At 32.0% G+C, this 11335-nt stretch overlaps 1 protein-coding gene across 2 annotated transcripts in view; it reads right to left on the bottom strand.

Moving 5' to 3' along the window:
• Positions 1–11335, bottom strand: part of LOC129790576 (basigin-like) — a 49917-nt gene that overhangs the window by 11786 nt on the left and 26796 nt on the right. For both annotated transcript variants that reach the window (XM_055828139.1, XM_055828140.1), the window contains exons 2-6: positions 10332–10446; positions 9918–10081; positions 9122–9232; positions 4950–5138; positions 3350–3485 (exon numbers count right to left, since the gene is read on the bottom strand). In XM_055828139.1, the coding sequence (XP_055684114.1) occupies positions 3350–3485; positions 4950–5138; positions 9122–9232; positions 9918–10081; positions 10332–10446 (715 nt within the window). The remainder of the gene's footprint in view (positions 1–3349; positions 3486–4949; positions 5139–9121; positions 9233–9917; positions 10082–10331; positions 10447–11335) is intronic.

Below are 11335 nucleotides of genomic sequence, written 5' to 3'. Positions count from 1 at the left end.
GGAAAAACCATGGGGAAAGCGAAAAAAAAACCAATAAAGTAAAGAAATAAATTGTGAAAAGAACGTGACATTGCTGTATGGAGTTTGTATGTGAGAATGGAACAAATTAAAGACGCAGTGTGAAAGTCTTTCATTCTTTTTTCTTTTACTCCCCACCGAAGGAAGAACACACCAACATATTTTCTTCTTGCGAAAGGCTTTTCTTTTTTTTTTTTTCAATGTTGAGGCATCTCTCAATTGAATTTTAAATGCAACACTGCTGTGGAAATATTCCTTTATTCACAAAAGGTAACTTCTTGTTCTTTTGGTTACAACATTTCTGCAATCTTTGTTACGAATTTTGTGAATTTTATTCCTACAAATTTGATATTCTCAATCTCATAGAAAATCTTCAGTAGTACGTACTTGTTCCCACCTCAGAGAAAAGAAAAAAAAAAGATAAATTCATGCGTGTATCTTTCATCGCATTTTCTTTGTATCTCTCTCTCTCTTAGAGAACCTTAACGAATGCATTCCTCGCATTTATTTATTTTTTTCCCTTTAGTTCCTCCTCCACCTGAGGCTTTCTTTCACCTTTCGCGCATCTCCTTTATACTTTGTTGTTGTTATGTATATGTGTATGTGGTGGAAGTAAAAGAAGTATAAGAGGAGCTAAAGGAGCAATCCAAATACATTTTAGGCACGTGACTCCCATTCATCAGACACCACGAAGAGTGTAAAAGTTTTCTTTTCAAACGAAGCACTTCCAACAAATACAACTATATTTACACACAAAACTCCCCTCAAACCCCAATCTTTTTTGGCTTTCCTTCGTCTTCATCCCCTTTTGCCACACGGCAAATCCTTTAGTTTGCAACTCTTCTTGCATCCAACCAAAGCTTGCCTGCACCCACTTCGGAAGGGGTAGGGAATGGGCGCATTAAACAATTAAACACAACACCCTCTACCTCTGCCCCCCCCCTCTAGCACTTGTACACCTGTTGGGAAATATTAATTCTTGCACTCATCCACCACGAAATTACTTGCTCAAATTGCTTGTTTAGCGGTTACCATAGCGGTTGCTCTTTTTCTTTTTCTTTTAATTTTTTTTCCTTTCATTCTTCCTACAAAACTTTCCATTTTTTTTTATTAACATGCAAATTTTCCTTAATTCTCTCATTTATTATCCAAGAAGAAGAATCTTTTGATTTCACTCTTAAAGAGCAAAAAACGAACGCATTGAGATAAGAAGAAGAGTTAAAGGGATACTTTTAAATAAGTATCCCAACCCAGGAAAGAGAAATTTGTATCATAAATAAATGTTGGTTGTGAAAGTTCAAAAGAAACACTTTCAGTAGAAGCTATAACGTTGAGAATTTTCGAACGTGATCACAATACATTTTCCATTTAATCAGACACAGAGAAAAGAGTGGACACAAACACAATAACAAAATAGCAAAGAGAAATCTGTGAGCTTATTTAAGAAAGAAAAATACAATTAAAAAAATCAAACAAAAGGATTTTAATGAAAAATATCTCTTATATAATAGATAATTGAAAAATAACGTAAAGAAATAAATGAAATTAAGTTTTCCGGATAAATAGAGATTAGACAATGGAATGGAAAATTTTCTGAAATGTATCAAAATTTTAATTGAATAAATAAATTTATAACTGAAATATAGCTAAAAGTATGAAGGATTCTTATTAATTCCTTGAGTCTGACGAAATACCGAAAGGTCGCTAGAAAGCTTCAAAAAGCTTTTTATAAAAATTCTTTGCACTTGAAAAAAAAAGTAAAGAGGACCAAAATGTCACTAGAATTCTCCAGGAAGCTTCTCATTTAAATTCTTTATACATAAAAATAATAAAGAAAAATAAGACGTCCCTACTAAGCTCCGAAAAGCTTTCTAACGAAATTCTTTGCATTATAGGGAAGGAAAAGGGATCCTCGGGATCCTAAATGTCGTTGGAATATTCCATAAAAAACCTTTACTAATACAGAAAGTAAAAAAAGAACCCGAACGTTGCTAAAAACTTACAACAAAAAAAAACTCTCTAAAGAAATTCAAAATATCATTTGAAAGCTCAAAAAAGTTCTTATAAATTTTCCTTCAAAATTAAAACAGGTAATAAGAATACCAAAACGTCGCTGAAAAGCTTGACAAACCGACTCCACCTTTTAATCCTTTTTTTTTGGAAAATTAATTCCAATTAAAAGAAAATCAATAAATGAAACTTTCTCTATTTTCTTTCATTTAAAATTCCCATCAAACTAAATAGATATTTCCTCTGTTTTTGACATTGCTTCTCAATTATTTTCATTGGCTTATTTATTTTTTTTTTTTTTAATTTCCTGACGCGAAAATTGAAGCTTTCACAAAAACTCATTCTTTTTATCTTCTCATCATGGCAAAACTTTCCAGGACATAAATAGGAAAATTCTATCAGCTCTATTTAATCAGAATTTTCTTAAGAAATAAAAAGGTAAGCAAAGGGGAAATATTGAAAAATATCCTGCAAAGATTTTTTTTTAAACCAAAAAAGAGAATAAAAGCTCAAAGTTCCATTGTCCTCAAATGTCCATTTAAAGCTTGGCATGAGAGAAATGCATTGTTATATTTTAACGTCTACCTCCGTAGTGCCACCCTCACCCCAAATGGCAATCGATAAGGGGATAGGGAAAGGTTGTGAGTGAGGTGGAGGAGCCAGACGAAGAGAATGGGGTAAAAAGGGAAATATAAATTTTAAGGAAAGAAAGCAGAAAGTATGAAAGTTCAAAAGTAATGGCTAATCAGTGGAAAACACCCCCTTCCCCCACATTCACGGAGTTTTGGGGTGGGAGAAAATTTAGAAAATTGCGTTGATAAAGTTATAAAAGAATAGTTTGAAATAATCATTCGCGGAGACTATGGGTGCCATATAATGGAGCTTTTGAACTTTTGAGCAATATATATATAGCGAAAAAAGACGAATAAGTTTAGTAAAGTTTTGTCTTTTAATTCAAAAGATTTTTATATCTTTATGGCATTTTTAGTGGTATATTATTTTGTATAGCTTTATCTTTCATACAATTCCGACCCAATTTTCTAACTTTTCAGCACATTTTCCATCTTTTTTTTTCTCACTTTTTTTTTCTCTGCCATCACTGTAAAAATTTGTGGTGAATTTCAGTGCACAAAATGAACATTTCCCAACCTTTATTGTTACGATTATTCGTTCCCCCGCACTCCCCACTATACATAGTAAAAGCACCACAAACGAACAAGATTTTTTTTATTTACATTTAAAAGAAAATTAAATAGAGAAACGACAAAATGAAGAAAAAAATAGTAAAAGAAAGAGAAAAAAAGAAACTTGTTGTACTCACTGTTCAGGACTCTGATCTGTATCACTCTCATCGGGATCTGCCTTATTTCGTCGTTTTTCGTAGACTAAAATTATGGCACAGAGAATGAATACTTCAGCACAAATTCCTAGGAAGGGCCAAAGTGCGGCGAGTTTACCTGAAAAATTATTCATTTGATACATTAAAAATGTAGATTTTAATTAGAAATTCTCCTCCAAATTCAAAGGAGTATTATATATCGTTGGCTGTTGAAAACTTTATGTCTCATTTTAGCTGTGTTTCTTTCAGACACAGCTTTTGTGTACCGAGCAAAATCGAAAGTCGTCAGATCGGGCTCAAACTTGGTATGAGCACGAATTAGGGTCCCCACATTCCAAAAAACGTATGCGCCAAAAAAAAAATTTTTTCCGGCCGGCCGTCCGTCCGGCCGGCCGGATTATAAACTTAAATTGCAAGAGAACGGTGATAGATAGAGACTTGCGGTAAACGGCAAAGTTTAAATATCGACCTGAAGAAATCCGATTATGAGGTCAAATCCACCCCCCCACCCCCCCGTCCGCCATTTTGAATAACTTCAAAATTTTGTTTTCGCTATATCTCAGCCCCTATTATAGCTAGAGGGCTGAAATTTTGATATGTTGTAGGGGCCATCAAGAGCTTTCCAACGATGCCTCATTTTCGAAAATCGGTCAAGCCGTTTAGTCAATATAGCCGCCACAATTTTTCATCGAAAATCGACCATAACTCGAAAACGGCTTGACCGATTTTGATCAACTCGGGGTCAAATGAAAGATCTCAACAAACCCTACAACTTTCTAGAACATCCAAAGTTCCAAAAGTGACCGCAAGAGGGCCAAAAATCAAAAACAAAATTTTCGATGAGTTTTCGGTGAATATCTCGAAAACGCCATTATCGATTTGCTTCATTTTTTGATATGTTATAGTTGACCATATTATCTAGCTCCATGCCTAAAATGAAGAAAGTCTATGTAGCCGTTCTCGAGATATAGCCTTCCAAAGTTGGCATGTCATATCTCGGGTTCTACAAGTCCGATTTTGATCAACTCAAGTGCAAATGAAAGGTTTCGTGAAGCCCTACAAATGTCTAGAACATTGCAACTTCGAAAAATGACCGCGAGAGGCGCTAAAGTCAAAATCAAAATTTTCGAAAATTTCGAACTCGAATATTTCGAAAATGCCATTATCGATTTACTTCATATTTTAATATGTTATAGTTGAGGTTAAGACCTTTCCAACGATAGCTCAAACTCGAAAATCTATGGAGCCGTTCCCGAGATATGGCATTTTAAAGATTTCTTGGGGGATGACTTTTCAACTTTTCCCGATTTTGCATGTATTTAAACAAATTCGCGTTCTAGTTTGCTCTCACAAAATTGGTACACTGAAAGAAACACAGCTCTCGTAAGCTTGGTCAGCTTACCCGTACATTTTTTCTTGTTCTTTTGGCTGTGTGATGAGACATTAAATCCCATCCTTCCCTCCCAAATCCTTCTTCCGGTAGAAGAAGAAGAAACACATTTAACAGTAAAAATTTTACTCCATGGAAAAAAAAATATCCTTTTAGAGGGAAAGAGATGGACTTTTATAAACAAATATTTACCTTTTACTCGCACATACGTTACAGCCACCGCGGGCTTTGTAATGCGATGTTCCGTCGCAAGGTTATTTGCTTCACATGAATAATTCCCACGATCCGTGAGTCGGGCACTCTCAATCACTAAAATTGCATCTTTAACATTTTTCTCATCTGGTAAATATGATATTACACCTTCAGATGACGTTAAATTATCTGCAGAAAATAAGAGAGTAACATTGAGTAAAAAAATGCATTCAATAGCTCTCGGTAGAAATAATATTGTCATCTGGCTTTGAGAGAAAGAATGAAGAGTTAAATAAAAAAAAGAATTTATGCAATAAAATGCAACAGTCCTTAATGTTTTTTCTCTCTCTCTCTCTCTCTCTCTTCTACATTCACAATCACAAAAAATTAGAACAATTTATTCTTGCATATATAGTGAGTGAATAAATGCAAAGAAATAAAAATAAAAATGACATGCAGATGAGAAAAGAAAATTTAATTAAAATAGAGAATTTCTTCGTTGAGTTTAATATTCGCTTTAAGAGGGGAATTCACTGTGAAAAGCGTAAAAAAGAGCTGGTATAGTAGATATTAACCCATTACTTCTCGCCCCTAGATCCCTTTGTAATTTTGCAAATGTTTTTACATAGTCAAAGAGGATTCGTTTCCTAAATCAAAGAAATATTTTTGTAGAGCTTTTTTTTGACTTGCCGTTCTCAAGATATTTAACTCCCGGAAAAAACCTATTCAAAATTTTCACAATTTTCCACAATTTCACTACCGGACTTTACTACAAAAACTCCCGGATAAAAGAGTCAGTCAAAAAAGTGTGGAGGTTAGGTAATTGCGGGAAAAACGTATCCTTTTTACAAGATATCCCATTTTCCATGATGAATGTGAATCTATAGGATAACTATAGAATCTAAAAAGTCACACCCAGCTAGAATTTGTAAAGAATCTTGTTCAGGAAAATTCGTGAAAAATCATCAATTTTTTGTTTAGAAAAGTGAGCGTTGGTGCGCCTAAAGGATTAAAAATGAATCATCAGATGTTCTAATAACCTATAAATTCTAGTGGATGGAAACTATTAGGATTTGCATAATCTTACTCAACTTACAAATTAAATACATTCCTCTTGTGAATACCCCAAAATTTTTTTTCTCGTTGCAACAATAAAAAGCAATTTCTCCACAAAAAAATCATACAGACGAGAAAATTAATCGTCTCTGTCTCATTTAATAACATCGTATCATACGCAAAGACAGTCATACTTGACGTTCTATCTATCACGCTATCAAAAGCTTATCAGAGTGTGGAAACATTTGGAAAAAAATATAGCAACACGAAAGCTCGTGAAAATAATCCACAAATTGATTAGCTTAGGCAAAAGTACAAAGAGAGAATTTCTTCTCTTAAAATTCTAAGTATTTTATCAAGAAAGAAAGAAAAATTATCCAAAAATTGTTTGGCATAAAAAAAATAGTAAAGAGAATCAATTAAAGGTCACACAAATGGTTTCTTCTCTCTCTTTCTTTTTTTCTTACTATATGTACAACATAAACCCCATTTTTTTTGCAATAGATTATATATCGAGTCTCGCTCCTTCTCTTTAGTGTGTGACCCAAATTCTTCTTCTCTCCACTTCATTGATTACCTATCCACGAAAATTGTCGTAAAATGTTGTCTGTTCTGTACGTTGTTCAAAGTTCACATTTAAAGGGGAAAAAAATTCATTTTTCTCTACGTGGAAATGCATGTTCCAATGCAAAAAAGAATGATAAATTTAAATGGAAACACGAGACAATTTAAAATCCCCGTAAAATATACATTAATTTGTACTTTTTTGCCCCCAAAATAATCATTAACAATGGGAGGAGTTCTTTTTCCTGTGAAAAGGGTGGCAGAGGTAGACATACTACCTCCCTACTAAAAAACACAACATATTTCCATAAATTCACGCTTAATTTGCCACATAATACTGAAATGTATGTAGGTAGGTGGATTTATAAAGCAGACAGACTAATAAATTTCATGATAGTTTATCTGATTTTTTTAAAGCTATTAACTGCATGATTTATTATTTTTACAAAAAAAATATGGTTGGTGTCTCATCGTGGTTTTTTTTTGTCTTTTACCACATGTACAAGAAAAACTTTCATTGAAAAAGAAGAAAAAAGTGAGTTATCCCTTATACTTAGAAAACTATTTTCTTCATCCACTTCCTTTCTATGTGGGGGGATGCAAGATGAGGGTGAAAGAAGCTACGTACTTAGAAAATTTTGCAATGAGGAAATTTGAGCAATTTTTCAACTTCACATTTTACTGCAAGAATGATTGAGTTAAAATTCTCTAATTTTCTTCACTGAGTGAATGAGTAAGAGAAATGGGATTTAACTGCTGCTGCTGCTCTTCTTTTTCATTCATTTTTTTCTCTACTTAATCATATACTATTTGTATGATTTTACATGAAATATTGTGGATGACGATTTATTACGAAATACTTCATCAAAAGGGATTAACACATGGACAAAATTATTCGGATCTTCAGAAATATTCGGATTATTTGCTAATATTCCGGTGATTCGCCAAGGAAATTCAAATATGAATCTAGGCCTAAACATGCTAAATTCAAGCATAAAAACACCTAAATCAAACCGAAAAGTATTAAATTTATGTCGAAGAGTTCTAATTTCAGGCCAAAAAATAGTAAATTCAACCCAAAAAAAAAGAATAAACTCAAGTCAATTAATATTTCGAGGGTTAAATTGTAAAATCAGGGGAATCATCAGCAATGATGGCACCCCCTTCATTAATTAAATAAATAATAATAAATAAATAAATACATTGTAAAAACGGCTAAGTTGGCTAACTTTGTATGGAATCCGAACCGACTAGGCCTTTATTACAATGTAGCCCTCGATTTGGTTTTCAGTCTCAAAACAGCACAGATTGAGGAACAAAACTTTTTAAAAAAAATCATTAATGCTTAAAAAGGATTAAATTCAAACCGAAAAGTAGTAAATTTATGTTAAAAAGTATAGTAAAATGAACCCAAAAAACGACTAAATGTAAAACCAAAAAGTCCTAAATACGTTTTTAGATATTTTTTTTCGGTTTAGAGTTGTTCGGTTTTTAGCAAAAAAACAAGGTTTATGCGAAGTCAAATATTCAGATTTTCAGAAATATTCTAATGATTCGCTTAAAAAAAAACCAAAATATTCGCCAGATAGTAGTAGTTATAAATTACGAAATATTCATTTTCTAAATAACTTTTTTTTAAGTTAAATTTGTTAATAAAAAATTCCAAAGCATAGCTAGAAAAGGATATGATTATTATGAAAAAATAAATAAAGTTTTGAGTCATTCTGAATGATTCCTGTCAAAAGAATAATTTTATTCACCTGCAATTGCACGTGTTTGAGTACACAAAAATGATATGAATTTATTGTCACTTTATTGCGTAAAATATACGAGAAAATTATACTTGGATTTGAAGCTCTAACATTAAATTACCACTTTTATATGTCAGAGCTTTTTATGCTTTACAGAGATAGTACAACGAGAAATAAACTAATATAATTTCGATGACTCATAGTTTTATTGTTCATACATTTTCTAAAAAAAATAAAAAAAATAAAGAGAAGAGAGAAAAAACGAGTACGAGGTAAAGACTTAATAAAATAATTTTTTTTATTGCTAATCTGGTAAGTGAATAATAAGTCCTATTTATTCTCTTTCTCTCTCTGTATTTACTCAAACAACTTATTCAGACATTCAAATAGATAATACATACCCTATTATCAACTAATAAATCACAACAGAAATGAGTTAAAGAGGTTTAATGGAAAACCCAGAATAAAGCAACAAAAAAAATCCCCCCATTTACAGGTTTTTCATATAAATTCTTATCATTCACCAAGAATATTTTACAAATTACAATTATAAACCATAAATTATTTTGCCTTGACATGTGCATTCTTACAAGAAATAAACGTAATACATTGAAGATGATTTTAGCATAGTAGTATGTTCGGGAATGATAAATTATGCTAATGAGAGCAAAACAATTAACACTGGTGTTATAGGGATGAATGACATAGATTAATTAAAATTAAATTAAATTTTCAAATTTCTAAAACATACACAAAAACCAAAAACACACACACACAAACGTATTTGTACCCACAACTCACCGAGAATTGTCCAATTAATTATTGGATCCGTTCCAACGACTATACATTGAATTGCTAATCTTTCTCCTTCAACTACAGCCATATTAGATGGTAATTTAACAGCGACATTTGCTAGAAAGAAAGATTTTTGTTTTTTAATTAATTAATAAATGGACGTTTCTTTTATCAATTGAGGGTGAGGTGAAAGAACGACAACAATAGGGCGGGAATTACGGAGAATTAAATTTTTTTTCCATGAAATTGTCGAAATATTGAATCCTATGTATACATATGTATCAAAATTTCACTTTCAAATTAAATTTTCTAGGGGCTAGCAATTGTTAATGAATGAATCTAATAAAAAAAGCTACCAATTCAACATTTTGTTTTATTTTCATTTTATTTTTGAAATGGATTATTGTGAATATTTAAATTTTTTTTATCCCAAAATAAATTGTCAATTTTATCTCATCAAACATGATTTATGAATGAAAATTACGAATATTTTTCACGTGAAAAAAGTTTTTTAGTTAATCCAATTCAACGACATTGATAGGGTGGTAAATAAATTTAAAAAAAAATCGTGTAGGTAAATTAATTGCAAACTACCCCTTTTCCCCTTAATTTCCACTCAATTTCAACTCAGTGTGAGGTGTCCAATTAGTAGAGTATTGATGTTTTTTTTTGGGGGAAAGAGAATTGGCCATTTGCAACCCCCATTGTCTTTTTTATATATATTAAATCTCACCCCCAACTCACCCCCCCCCCCTCACGTTCCTTTTCCATTACATAGTGAATGATATAATTTAATACTTACCGACTACATTTATATCTTTACTTTGTCCTCGCGGGAGGCTACACGTATACAATCCAGCATCGGATTCCTGGGCTCGATCAATCACGAGTTTATATTCAGACTTAAGTATCGTGTGTCTGCCCTTTAACTCCGCCACTTTATCCACACTGGTGCCATTTCTCGACCTAAAAAATCGGTTTTTGCACGTTGTTGGAGGGATTTACGCAAAAAGGGGAGGAAGGAAAAAAAATAAAAACAATGTGAAAGCGGCTTTAATGAAAGAACCACAACACATATTGAGTTCTCTCTCAAATATATAGGAAAACGCATTTTGCAGAAAAAAAAAGCTCTCAGATTGCTTTTTTCTCGTGGAATTGGTTGAATAAAAAAAAAAAAAAAGAACTAGAGAGATAGAAAATATTTCACCACACTTACCAATGAATTTCGTGGTCTCCTGGCTCTGTTACATTGCAGAATAGTACCAGTGGTTGTTTTATTTCAAATACTTTTAATTTAGCTTCTTTATGATCGTAATTTGGAACTAGATCACCTGAAAGAGGAGAGTCAAGAGAAAAAACAATTACTTCGTTAGAAAAATAAAAATATTAAATATTTAATTTAAAAAATACAAACTACTTTTAGAGGAATATTGGTTACATTTTTGTTCTTTTTTTTCTTGTAATGTTGTGAGGAAAGGAAAAAGGAATTGTTGTTTGGCTATAAAAAAAATACAACGAGAAATAAAATTGCCTATAATAAATTTTAGCATATTGAAAGTACTAAATGTCATTGCCCTTTAGAGGAGGTAGGTAAAAGTCTTCGTGAGCGAGCTTATCTGAAGGAGTCCAAAAACAAAGAAACTAACAATATAAGTAAAACACAGCCACACATTTTTTTTAAAACTAAATTTAATAATAATTCGCAAAGAGAAGAAAAATTCAACTACATAATATTTCACACCGAAAGCCATAAAAAATTTATAATATGTATATTTTTTTACATAAGAGAAAAGAGAGAGAAAGAAACAATACGAGGAAAAAAGAAACATTGTGGGATGTCTATAATGATTTTTATGGAGTCTCAATGGAAAAAGAATCACACCATTCTCTCTCTCTCTGTGTTTGCCTCTCTTATTCACTGATTCAACTTCTCCTACTACATCTTCCTACGTTTTTTTCTTTCTTTATTTTTGCTTCTATCCCACAATTTATGTGGGTGGTAGGAAAAGTTCGTGATGCATTTTTCTTGTGCTGGAACCAATGAAAATATCACTGCTATTAAAAGGAGTTCATGCACTGGCCATGTAAAAACTTCCTCTATCGCAGAATAATTTTAACCAATTCCATCTTAAAGAGAATAAAAGAACAATGAAAAATCGCGAAAGAAACTCCCCAATATCCATTGGGATAACATAGAAAAATGCAAATAAAAATTGCAAA

The sequence above is a fragment of the Lutzomyia longipalpis genome, chromosome 2 (assembly GCF_024334085.1).
Source record: "Lutzomyia longipalpis isolate SR_M1_2022 chromosome 2, ASM2433408v1".
NCBI lineage: Eukaryota > Metazoa > Arthropoda > Insecta > Diptera > Psychodidae > Lutzomyia > Lutzomyia longipalpis.
Note: the sequence above shows the minus strand (reverse complement) of the source record. Positions and strands in the feature narration are given on the sequence as shown.